The 12,741-nt window shown below is 52.7% G+C and overlaps 1 protein-coding gene across 6 annotated transcripts in view; it reads left to right on the top strand.

The window, feature by feature from the left end:
- The window catches only part of Col13a1 (collagen type XIII alpha 1 chain), a 145,963-nt gene that overhangs the window by 130,776 nt on the left and 2,446 nt on the right, over nucleotides 1-12,741 (top strand). For 4 of the 6 annotated variants that reach the window (XM_046419650.2, XM_046419654.2, XM_046419651.2 and 1 more), the window contains 4 exons: nucleotides 1,891-1,944; nucleotides 3,064-3,117; nucleotides 4,119-4,154; nucleotides 8,953-9,039. In XM_046419650.2, coding sequence (XP_046275606.1) covers nucleotides 1,891-1,944; nucleotides 3,064-3,117; nucleotides 4,119-4,154; nucleotides 8,953-9,039 — 231 coding nt within the window. Of the gene's footprint in view, nucleotides 1-1,890; nucleotides 1,945-3,063; nucleotides 3,118-4,118; nucleotides 4,155-8,952; nucleotides 9,040-9,893; nucleotides 9,972-12,741 lie in introns of all 6 variants that reach the window. The other 2 variants (XM_046419648.2, XM_046419653.2) reach the window with 2 other exon arrangements.

Here is a 12,741-nt window from a genome sequence, read left to right as displayed (position 1 = left end):
CTGCCAGGAAGATGAGCTTCTTGTGAGCTGGTGGAGTGGCACTTAGGAGAGAGGAGAATTTGCAGACAGACAGAGGGAGGCTGACCTTCCCAGGGGGGCTTGCAGGCAGTGCTAGGAGAGCCTAGGACCTTTAGAGGGAGGAGGGCACAGGCGGCCCCATCAGAGCCTCTACTTAATGAATGTTGTTCTGTGCCCTCCTAAAGAAGAGGTTAGCCCAGGTGGTGGGGCACGCCAGGCTGGGGCAGGGGACCACTTAGGCCCATGAGTTTGAGACCACCCTGGGCAATATCCTGACAGCCATCTCAAAAATTAAAAAAATTTTAAAAAAAAGAGAGAGAGAGAGAGAAGGTGACATGGACACAGCTAGCTCGTGATGACACATATTCAGAGCCCTTGTGCATTGGCGGGCAGCGCCCCAATTCACCAACAGAGCCGTGACTGTTCTCAAGACATCCTTGTGCCTCGATCCTCCACCACAGCCCCCTCCCACCCACCGTCCTCACCGAGCACACCTGTCCCAGGTGCCTGGTCAGAGCTGGGGGCTGATCTGACGTTGTTCGCAGAGAAGCCATGACCCCCCCTCAGCGGCTCATCCTTCTCTCTTGGGCAGGGGACACAGTGCAAACACATGTACTCTGTCCTCTTTGACCCCTGGCTTTATTTTTTTCTCATGACTTTAAAGGACAATGTTTGGGGAAGAAAAGAATCCAGCCCTGTCCAAATGACTAGCTGTGTCTGAGTGGGCGCTGCCCAGGGTCAGGCCCGGCTTTCACACGGACCTGGAAGCAGACACGTAGGTCACCCTCTTCAGTGCACAGAGGGGAATACTGCCACCCAGACAGGCTGCTTCCAGACAGCGTGGGAGTCTGTAGGCCTTTGCAGCAGGACTGGAGCCTGGCCCAGGGCCTGGGGAGCCCTGTTCTGGGCTGTCACCCTGATCTGGACTGTTACCTTGGCAGTTCCTCAGTGGCACATGCCCATGGCCTCCCTTCTTCCTCACAGTTGCAAATCTGTGCACTGAGCTGACCTGGTGGCTTTTTCTTACGTGGAGAAAATCAGCATGTTCCCACTTGCTTGAGCCCCACCTTTCCCAGGGATACTCAGAGCTCCAGAAATCACCCCCAGGCCCAACCAAGCCCCCTGCCCTTGCCTGAGACAGTGAGACAGAGAAAGGAGACTGTGAATTCGAGGCTTGGTCCAGTCTGGCTACAGGTGGGAACCAGGGGAAGGTACTTGATGGTGCCACAGGAAGCCCTGCTCCATCTCCAAGCAACGCCAGCCCCCACTCCCTACCGCCCTGAGTTAGGAGAGGTCGTGGCCCACCTCTCTGAAGGCTCATGTGGTGCAGGCTCCCGAGGCCCACTAACTAATCCCCTCCAATCCAGCCTGTTCCCAGGACGCGGGGGTGGGCTCAAAAGCCAGGGCCAGGGACAGGTCTGCTGGATGGCCCCCTCTCGCCTGCCTCTCTATGTGCATCTGCCTTGGTCTCTGTGGCATGAAGACCCTCCTGCTGCATGTGAAGCTGCGACAGCAAAGGGGTGCCCGCCCTAGGCCCCGCCCCCGGGACAGGGTCACTTCCCTCCCAAGGGCTTCTGGGAGCAAACTCAGCAACCATTCTGCCATTTTCAGCCTTGGCAAGCTTGGCTGTGACATAAAAGGGTTTCGTCCCCCAAATCTGGCTCTGAGGCAGGGGCCAGCGCTCTTTCCTCCAAGGCCCCCAAGCTCCAAAAGGATCATAAATGGCCCCATCAAATGGCCACCCTGAACAAGCCTGGCCTCGCCAACCCTGAAAACTGGGCCCTGGACCTTGCTCATCTCCAGCGGTCGGGCGGGACTCCCAGGGCTCCCCAGCAGCCAGCCCCTCAACTCTCCTTTCTTTCACCCCCTCAGGGTACCCCAGGACCAATTGGAGTTCCAGGCCCAGCTGGACCAAAGGGCGAGAGGGTGAGAGCTCGGTGGGTGGGAGGGCGTGTTGCAGGCCACCCTTCCTCAGCCTCAGCACCCAAGCCCAACGGGGTCCCCACGACAGCCGCAGGGGCTCAGCCCTCATCCCTGCCTTCAGCTGTCACTCCTGGTCACTCTCCAGCAGCCTGGGGGAGCCAGGCAGGCCTGGGGGAGGGGGAGCCTTTCGAGGGCCACAAGTGGACAGAGATGAGATGGAAGCTTTCTCCACTTGGGTTTCTGATCACCTGTCACCTGTCATGGTTCAGTGTGACAAGGCCCCAGGGGGTGTTATGACTACATGTGCCTAAATTTCATAATGAGGTAGGGAAACGGCATAGACAGAGCACCAGGTGTTTAGAAAGACCCTTAGAGGACATCAAGCAGTCAGGAGGCCAGCGTGTCAGGCATGGTCCCCACAGTGGCTGAGATGAGTGGTCTTGGCAATGTAAGGTGACACCTGAGATCCAGCCCCATCCCACGCCAAGTGGGTGAGAGGTGAGGGTAGAGGAGGCCAGTGTGCAGGACAGTCACCTGTCTTCCAGCCCCGGGAAGCCCCTGTTTCCACACTCTCAGGACGGGGGCTCTCTGGAGGGCAGGCTGGTCCCCAGGGACACCTGTGGACTTCTCCACCTGCACCAGCAGCTCCCTTCTCTCCATCCACCCACCTTGCTGACTGTCTCCGGGACGCAGAGGGTGGGCATCTCCCGCAGAGGGGCCTGGGCTGCTCTGACATCACTGCCACACAAGGAAACGAGATGACGCTGAGGTTTCAGGGAAGAAACCATAGCTCCCTGCCCTTCCCCTTCTCTCGGCCACCTTCCTGCTCCTCTTTCTCCTCCCCTGCTTCTCTCTCGGGCCAACCAGTACCCTCAGGACACTGCTCAGTCCTTCCAGAGGGCCCTGGGGGACAGACGCTGCTGGAGGGAGAGTGAGGGGGTTCCAAGACCCTCCAGAGCAGAGTCTGCACCCGTGACACCCCACGTCTCACACAGACTTTGCTTCCAGAGGGTTCTTTGAGGAGGTCGGAGAGGCTCCCAGTCTTTGTACCAGAATAGGAGCTGGTGATGGAAGACTGGCACCTCACCAGGGAGGGTTCATGGTTTCTTTCTCTCGTTTCAGGGCAGCAAAGGAGACCCAGGGATGACAGGACCAACGGGAGCAGCTGGGCTTCCTGTGAGTCTGGTGGAATCAGAGGTTTCTCTCTGCCCACCCCTGTCCCCCGCCACCCAACAACAAGGTCAAAACAGTGTCCAGACCTGAAGCACAAATCTCGAGCTGAGGGAGAAGTCTCATTCCCATGATAGAGGGAGCTGCCAAGAGGCCACTGTGAGGTGCTAGAACTTCCTGGGGGCCCTGGCAGGGGACCAGGTGCTCAGCCCTCTGGCCCATCTCAAGGGATGCAGTAATGTCCCAAGCCCTTCTACTTGAGCCTCTGTCATGGACACAGAGGGGCCTCCCAAGTGAATGTGCCATGGTTCCTGCCCTTGAGGAGGGGTAGAATCAACTCCAGATCTCTGTGTCACAGAAAGGAGATGTGCTGTGAGTCCCAGAGCTTTCTCAGGGCAGCTGGACCTCAGGGAATGGACCTAGCATCCACCCATACGTAGTACATTCACCTGTTGGCTCGTTGTAAGGGTCCAGTGTCTGCCCTGAAGAGCCTGGACCTCTGCTTTTTCCCATCCGCCTGAAGACTGAGCACATGTGGCCTGGGTGGGCTTGTCTGGGCCAGTCCCCCTCCCGCTCGTTCCCCTGGAGCAACTGCACCTTGAAAGAGGGTCTGAGAAACTGCGAAGTCATTGGCTAGCAAGGGCCTGGCAGGAGAGCCAAGGACTTCTCCTCCGGCAAGAGCACTGCGTGCTGACTGCTTGGCCTCCGACCCACCACTCCTCCGTGTGCGCCATCTTGGAAGAACATGACTACGAGCCAGGATATAGGCTGGAGAGGAGGATGGCCATGTGGCTCGGTGGCTAGGTGCCCGCGTTCAATTCCCAGTACAATAAAATAAAATAAAATAAGAAGAAGAAAAGAAAACTCATTTGCCTCTAGGGCAAGTCCCCCTCCTGTCCCTGCCTGAATTAGGGGTCCATAAAGCTCTTTCTGAGCCTGGAGGGAATGACTGCCTGACTGTTCTGTCTTTCCTATTAACGTGTCTTTCTGTCTCTGATTTATTGCAGGGTTTACATGGACCACCAGGGGACAAAGGGAACCGGGTAAGTCTGAGCCCTACACTTGAGCGCTGGTTACTAACGTCTTCCTGAAGGGCTGGAATGATCAACGAGGGATTCTTAGCCCAACATGGAAAATACCGTTTCTCCTGATAAATCACCCTAAATCGAAAGACTTTAGAATGAAGGCCTTTATCCACACACAGCATGCGGAGAGCCGGGGGCCTAATCTTGAAATTGAAGCGTGTGTGTGTGTGTGTGTGTGTGTGTGTGTTTCCACATTCCCCAGGGACACTGAGTTCCAGCGCCTGTCAGCTTAGCATGGCCATACAGAGCCCAGTGTCCAGCGCTCTCCATGTTGCCCTGATAATGTCCCCTAAATGATGCTTTCAGACCCACTCCTACCTTGTCCTCACCTTCTGCCAGGAATTCCAGGGTACTGGCAAGAAGAAAAACCCAGAAGAAAGCAGACAGCTGAGTCAGCAGCCAAGGCCTTAAGAAAATACCACGGTTTCTCCTGGAGTCAACAGGACTCTGAAATGAATTGTGCTTTCCAGACCCCCTTCCCTCCTGCCGTCTTTACCACGGCACGCTAACTGTTCACGGCATCCTCAGCCTCTTGATGGCTTATGACGCGTGCCACAGCCTTGGCTACTTGGGTCCAACTGTGATCATTTAACTATAGCTGACCCAGAGAGGACCTGTAGGTGCTTTCTAGAAGGTGTCTGCTTCTACCTCGCAGGGGTTCTCCCTGGGCTGCACATGCCCCCTAGAGGCCCAGGAGCATCTTCTAGTGGGTCATAAAAATCCAAGGATCTTAGAAGGGAAGGAATGGGAGGAACAGATTGATGGAGAAATGCAACCTGGAAAGATAATAAAATGTACTGAGGTCCCCCTGAGAGCTAGGGCACACACCTGTATTCCAGAATGCAGCTCTCTGAACGCTGATACCATGTCCATGGACAGAAAGTCCCAGGTGCTCTGTGTTTACGTACGGCAGCAGTTAATTCCATTTCCTTCCATCTAAGAAGCGCTTCCTGAGCACTCCTCTGTTCCCAAACACTCTTCATTGGCAGTTGGTCAACACCACTTCAGTTTCTCCCACAAATTCTATAAACCAGAGAGAGCAGACAGAGCTACCCCTACCAGACTGTCCATGGCAAGACTCAGTCTAGAAGTCATTGGCTAGCAAGGGCCTGGCAGGAGAGCCAAGGAATTATGGCCGGTCTTTCGGGCCTCTCTGTGATCATTCCAGCCCTTCCTTGGCATACTGACCTCCTTTCTAATTTATTTCTAATGTGTTCTGGTTTTCTTTATTATAGTCCACTTGTGAAATCGATTTCTTAAGACTTTTTCAGTTGGCTGAAGGCACTGAGCCATGTGAAGATTGCAGGTGACGACAAGGGTGTTGCTCGAGAGGTGGAGGCGAAGCGCCCTTGTCACAGGTGGAGGGAGGGGGAGGAGACAGCCCAGGCTGGAGACTCGGATGCCAAAGCAATTGGTGTTATGATGATCCCCTGAGGCCCCAGTGGGAAGATATTCACGTCCCCTTCCTGGTGTTCAACACTGCCCCTGTCCCATGTCTAAATTAGGAATGTGTCATTTAGGCTAAGTCAAGTACAGAAAACAGTAAAGTAGCTCAATGCTTCCTTGGAGTTCACCAGAAAGAGCCGGGTGACTTATCCCAAAGAGCACGTTTAGAACCCAAGGCACAGTCTGCACCCTTCATCCAAGAGACCTGACTTGCAGGTGCTCCAAGGGTCTCTTCTAAATCCCGGCCTCCTGGCTCACACCTGGTTCAAACCTCTCTAGGCACTGCTCTGAGATGTGAGGCCTTGGTAATGAAGCCTCCTAAACAAAGAAAGGCCCAGCAGGCTGGCACAGGCTGGCACAGGGCTTTGGACTTTGTTTGGTTTTGTTTTTCTTCCTGAAAGCTCAGGATCTTGATGTTTCAATCCAGGTGAAATGCCAGAGGGTGAGGGCAGCATTTTGGTTAGAAACCTCTGTGTTACCTGGAGGTGAAGCTAGAGAGGCTGAAATCCCCCACACACCTGAGTTTGGGAGGAGGCTTCCTGTAAGACAGCCCTAAGCTTTGCCCTCATCAAGCCTGGGGGATCCATCAGAGATTTGTTCTAGCCTTCAGTGGGCTAAGACAACCTTAAAATGAGGCTGCCCTGTGTCCCAGCCACGGGTGGCCTTATAACCTCTTTCCTGTGTTGGAAGAAAGAAAGAAGGTCCTCTTAGAGGTGGGCCAAGGCCCAGGTGCAAAGCACAGAGCCTAAGGGTGCCCCAGACAGCAAGAACAACACTATAGCCTTGTCACCAAGGGCACCCTCTCTCTCTCTAAGTAGCTCTGTGAATTTGACCCAAGAGCCATGTTTAGGATCAAAAAATCAGTCAGAGGCAAAGGGGAGCATGAATCCAGTCATGTGGTCATCAGAGAGTTGGGGTATTACCCTGGAGCTGCCTGAGAGCTGGCCAACTGGAAAGGTCTGAGCATGCTGTGAGGAGCCTTGCCACTCCCAGATGCCTGCCTGGGGTGTGTGCACGCATGTGCATGTGTGTGTGCATGCATGGTGTATGCATGTGTGTGTGTGCACGTGTGTCCCTTCCTGAGCCCTCTGCGTCCCAACTCCTTCTCCTCCACGCTCTTCTGGCCTGGGCCTGCCTCTTCCTTTATTCCTTTGGTCTTTCTCCTCCAATATGCTCACCCCTGGGAACCCCATGACCCTCATCCTCTCCCTTCCCCTTCTACCCTGGCAATTTATTTCCTCTGAAATCAATTTCATACATTTATATCTATTATTTAAAAAATCTCTGCCTTGACTTTATTTGCCCTTTAACAGCTAGAATCCCTCCCTGCTGGGCCTCTTCTGCCCCACTGCAGGTGGGGACAGGGGGGTGGAGGAAAGCTCCTGGGCCAATACCTGTGAAGGCTCGGAACACAGTGCTCCAGCACATGCTCCACCCTGTGACCCTCGGGCCAGTCATCCAGGACTGGACTACCCCACCTCCGGACAGCTTTGCCCACTGATCTCCTGACCCAAAGAGAACAAGGGGCTGCACTCCAAGATGTACCATGGTTTCCCCACCCAAAGAGCTGATCCACCATTTGGGAATTGCTTATGTTATGATGTTCTCATTGGTGGACATGTCCTCAAGCCAAGGGGACTGTACCTAGTATGCACATACATGTTTTTTAAACACATGTCATTTTCTAATTCATTTAGAATAATGTATTGGCAATTGCAGACAACCTCTGGAATCAAGAAATTGGGCAATTTTCAAAAATCCAGGGAAACATCAGAAGTATTTTTAAAGACTACCTCTTTCTAACAACTGAAGACTGTGCTGTTTGCCACTACAGGAACATGGCAGACACGAAGCTCCAACCCTAAGATTTGCCTCTGGAAGCAGCTTTAGTTCCTATACTAACAGGAAATAATAGTCAGTTATTATTATTAGGAATTATAACTTACTGAGCACATACTATACATTATTATTAAGAAGCATTTAATATGTACAAAGACTTCACAACAAATCATTAAAGTGGGTGTTTGTACCCATTTTACAGATAAAGAAACTGAGACTCAAGAGAGGTTATGCAGCTTCCCCAAATCAGACCACTGACCTATGGCAGAATCAGCTCTCACTCCAAACCTTTGTTCTCCTCAACACACAGGAGAAACCCTGTGCAAGTCCCTTAGTCTTCCTAAGAGAGTTCCTGGGAAAACTCTTAAGGGACATACTTGGCCACTTTTAAGGAAACACAACGTATAAAAATCCAACTCTAAGTTCATTACAAGGTTGATTTTTTTTTTTTTGGTATCAGGGATTGAATCCAAGGATTTCTACCCCTGAGCTTCACCCCCCAGCCAGTACCCCCTCTTTTTTACTGTATTTTGAATCAGAGTCTCACTAGGTTGCCGAGGCTGGTCTTGAACTTGTGATCCTCCTGCCTCAGTCCCTCAGTCACTGAAATTACAGGCAGGCACAATCATGCCTAGCTCGATACTTCATTTTTAAGAATTTCCCACAGCCTTTCTTTAAATGAACCCTGACATTTAAAAAAAATTAGGGCTCAGTTTAGAAAGATGACATTTACTGAAGCTTCTCAGAAATAAATGAATTCCTTGAACCATCATGTCCATCCACAAGTAGCTGTCTACAGCAAAACAGAGTACACAGAAACACCATCAGACTTCACACCAGTGTGAACCATATGGGAGGACCCAGCTGAGAGCACGCACACACAGGTGCACATACACACACCTGCCGGCACGGGCACATACCCACACTGTTACGCAGGCATGCACGCTGCACTTGCACGCACGAGCAGAAGCACACCCAGGGCTCCACCTAAAATCACTTTGCCTCCTAAGAGAATGTCAGAGGGCTGAACAGTGATTGGGACAAAAGGTAATCAGCCCAACTCCCCTCAAAAATAGACCCTCCAGCAGAGGGAAGGTGATGTCCCTTTAGCATCCAAGGGACATACTTGGCCACTTTTAAGGAAAGTGATTATTGATTCCAGAGGTTGTCTCCAATTTCATCTCAGACCCTCTCTGGGCACTTGTACCTTCAGTCCCCATTTCCCACCACCTCCGGCTTGGAGGTAGCCCTGCCTCCCTGTCCCCCACCCACCTTGCTGGGCCAAACTCTCAGATGTTTCAAGCAGGGATGTGGGTGTGGACCTCACATCCTAATGGGGAGACTATCCTAATGAAGCGAATCTACTTTTCCTTCTTTCATTTTCTTTTTCTGTCTCTAACCTTAACATATGAATAACCTTAAAGTTTTGATGTTCTTTTTTTTTTTCCTTGAACTAAACCATCACTTACAGGGGGAAAGGGGAAAGAAAGGATCTAGGGGGCCTAAAGGGGATAAGGGAGACCAAGGAGCACCTGGATTAGATGCCCCCTGTCCACTGGTATGTTTTCATTTCTCACTTGCATTGTTCTGGTTTTTTTCTTGAGGTTTACAAGCTGGAAACAAAGAAGGCAAATAGAGTATCTGTTCCCTTGAAATCCCGCCGGCTGTTGGTGTTGCCTTAAAACCACAGCTGCAAATAATTAAGGCTAAATCCTTTTCCTTTGAATGCTCTTCCTTTGAAGATGCAGAACAATGGATGCTTGGAAGTGAAGAAACCATGTGGAGAGGGAATTGGGGTGGAGGCCTTGGCTCTTGGGTTCCAGCATGGCTCTGGGAGCCAGGGTAGCCCTTGGGGACCATGAATTTGCCTTCTTTGTTTTGGGCCACTTTGGTGGCCAACGGTTTGGTTGTCTCAATGCTCACTTGGTCAGGATGCAGGACACCAGAGTTAGCATCTCCTGAGGGTCACTGATACTTCTGGGCAGAGCGAGGCCAGACCAGGGGCTTCTCTCCACAAAGCCTCGCAACACCCTCCAGCCCCCTAAAACCCGGAAAGCGGGAGACAGACACCCGGCAGGAAGGCAGCCCCCATGAGCCAGGATCTAAAGATTTGTGGCCCCTCCGCCAGGCTTCCCAAGTGCTTTTCAATCCATGTGAAGGTTCTAAAAATTATGATGGGCTGAAGTTGAAGTTACCTGTGCTTGTTTGGTGTGGGTCTGTAGAGGGAGGTGTGGGTCCGCAGAGGGGGCTGGCTGTGCGTGATGAGCTCTCCGAGTGCTGGCGTCTTGCCCTTATTCGTAGGTGATCTAAGGGTCCTGCATCCTGGCCAGGGTAGGACTGCGCCTCTCCACTCTGCAGCTGGAGCTGGCCAGCCTTGACCTAAATAATCATCGTGGTTGGTTTCATGAACAGGGACACCGAGGTTTTAAAGGAGAGAAAGGGGAGCCGGGGTTACCAGGGCTGGACGGACTGGATGCCCCCTGCCCATTGGTATGGCACCACCCTCCCTTGCCCGCATGGCCAATTTGGGCTTCCCTACGTGTGTGGTTTGTACCTACGTGCCCCTACACTCCTGTTCCTTCTGCCCAGCTCCCACTTCCTGTGGCGTCTGTAGACACCAAGGGTCACCCTGCCTGTGCTGGGGCACCCGGCCATGCTGCCCTCTTGCATGCAAAGTTTGTTGGGGTGTTTTCTTGGCCTCCCGCAGCCGCTTCTGCAGCACATCTCCTTGTCTGGGCCATCCTCCCACCCTTGATGTAGGACAGGCGAGGCTGGACACCTGAGGAACGATCAGGAAGCAGGTTTATGGCTGCAGCGGTCCAGAGGAGGCTTGTGCCTAAAAAAAAAAAAAAAAATCTCTGGACCATGAGTCTGGGGAAATTCTTTGAACTTTATACCCAGTGGGAGGAGAGGTTTGAAGGTTTACATGAAAAGTGCTTTTTGTTCCATTTTTTTTAGACTAGACAGACGTTTCACAAGTCTTTACCACAAAAAGTAGAAGTAACAATTCTTGGTTCACCATCAAGTTAGCGGGCAAATTTAGCTTTTGCAAGACACAGCACTTGGCCCTTACAGAAAATAGGAAGCTCCAAACCACTCTGAGTTCTTTGCAGAAATTTTTGCTGCTATTCTGTTAATAAGAACAATTATGATGAGTCTCTGGAGAAGCTTAATTACAGAAAGAGTCTTTTGGATACGAATAACCTGATCTGCTTCACCCTGAGGGCAGTTGGGGCTGCATCTGAGCCTCATTGCCCAACTGCTCCTAGGCAGATCTGCCACCTGCGTCCAAACTAGAAAAGCGGGCGTCCTCCGGATAGCTTCTTAGAACTGTGACTCCTTTTTCTTCCTGTGTGCTAGCTGAACACCTGGCAAAACGTCGGCCTGCCTCCCTGCCCCTTCTACCCCTAGCAGTTTGGCAGTTTGGCAGGGGACAGGTAGACATGCTTCTAGACATAGGGCAGGCTGAGAAGTGCCAGAACTGTGGTGGAGAAGAGGGCTACCTGCCTATTTTTCCAGGCTGGGTCACTGTTTAGGTGACACCATCAGAACTAGGGGATAGTCCCAGATCAGGTGTTCAGATCCCAAAGGGTTCGTCCTCATTTAAATCCCTGAAGACAGTACAAGACCCTCGCTTGAGGTCCTGGTCACTCATCTTCCAGTGGCTCACGCTGAAGAGTCTGGGGGAGATGGAACAGGCAGGAGGCAGGGAGATGGCCAAGGATCTCCACGTAGTCCTCTTAACTAACTACAACAGAAGAAGGTGGCCCTCGATTCCAAGGGGACTGGCCCAGGAGGTTCCTGCTGGCCCTGCGCTTTCCCAGGAAGGCGGGAGTTCAGCCTCACATCCCTACCCTGGAGTCACTCAGGAATCCTCCTTGAATGAAAAACAGTTTAGGAGTGACTATAAAGCCCCTTGAACGACACTGGGGACATTTTAAGACCAAAAGGAGGAGCAGGCAGAGAAGCACGCTTCCGGACCCCGCGCGTCCTGCACGTTGACCCCCGCCCCGCCTGCCGCATGTGCATGCGTGTTTCTTAACCGTGGAGTCATCCTTGGGCTGCGACCCCCACACACCACCCCCTGAGAACCCTGAACTCTGAGGCTGCCCTGTTCCTCCTGCACGTTGCTGCTGCTTCTCTGCCAGCCGGCACCCATCCGCTGCCCCTGCCACCATCCACGTCCCAGTGGGAATGACATGCAGCCCACGGAGGCTGGGCTCCCTGTCAGAGTCCTGTGTGCAGAGTGCCGCAGCGCAGCCTGGTGGGCCGAGAAGGGGACAAGGGTCACCGTAGAACTGTGGGATGCACTCCTGCCACCCCCTCCCGACCCAGAGGGGAAATGGAGGGCGTCCTTACTTAGCCATTTCCACAGTTATGTTTTCTCCAATAACATCCCATAACCATGTGCCTTTGCCTTTTAATTTTTTGTGGGAATGCCCATAACTTCCCTTTCTCATTTCCCATCCCACCTCCTGCATTGTGTTCTTGTGGCCCTGGGGGCAGGGGAACTATAGATCAGGCCATGAGATAACTAGACATTGACCTTGGCTCAGCGCTGCTGAATGCCAGGTGATGAGAGGTTGGGAGTCTGGTGTGGGTAGGGGAAGTGGGTTCAGGGCACGGAGGAGTCCTGAAGACTGAGCACTTGCTCCAGCCCCCAGAAACCCCGTGCCTGCCTCTGTCTAGCCCTGGTACCTGAAATTCTGGAGTCTGGACTGCCTTCCTAGACCTGCCCTGGGTTCAGCTCCACCCTCCCCACCGTGCCTCTAGAAGATTTTAAGTTCCCCTGGGGTATTCCAGAAAGAACAGGATGTTAGGCCAGAAGACCGGAAGAGTCCGTCACTGTGGGCAGAATATCCTGAGGTTACAAGGTGCTCCATGTACCCCAATGAGCATTTGCTACATACTCAGCTATAGCATTTTGCCCCAAATACCCAGCAATGTCCAAGGCCGGGCCAGAACAGTTTGCCCTCTAGCTGAAGACCTCTCTGGGTCACATTGCAATGCCCCTGAGGCTGCTTGTCCCTTGAACTCCAACCTACCCACTGACCTTCATGGAACTGTCCAGATATCCTCCTGTGCTTAGGAAGAGAGACAAGTAAGAGATCAGGGAGTGGGTGGGCTGGGACCCTCATTGCATATCTCCCCTTGCCCAGGTTTTGCAGAGGAAGAAATTAAGGCCCAAGTGCGTGGTGACTTGAGCATCCAGCACTTTATAGAGCTGGAGCAGAGACTGCCTCTCAGGGCACTCAGGGTC

The sequence above is a fragment of the Marmota monax genome, unplaced genomic scaffold (assembly GCF_021218885.2).
Source record: "Marmota monax isolate L192 unplaced genomic scaffold, Marmota_monax_Labrador192_F-V1.1 WCK01_AAM20220418_F8-fsc00019, whole genome shotgun sequence".
NCBI lineage: Eukaryota > Metazoa > Chordata > Mammalia > Rodentia > Sciuridae > Marmota > Marmota monax.
Note: the sequence above shows the minus strand (reverse complement) of the source record. Positions and strands in the feature narration are given on the sequence as shown.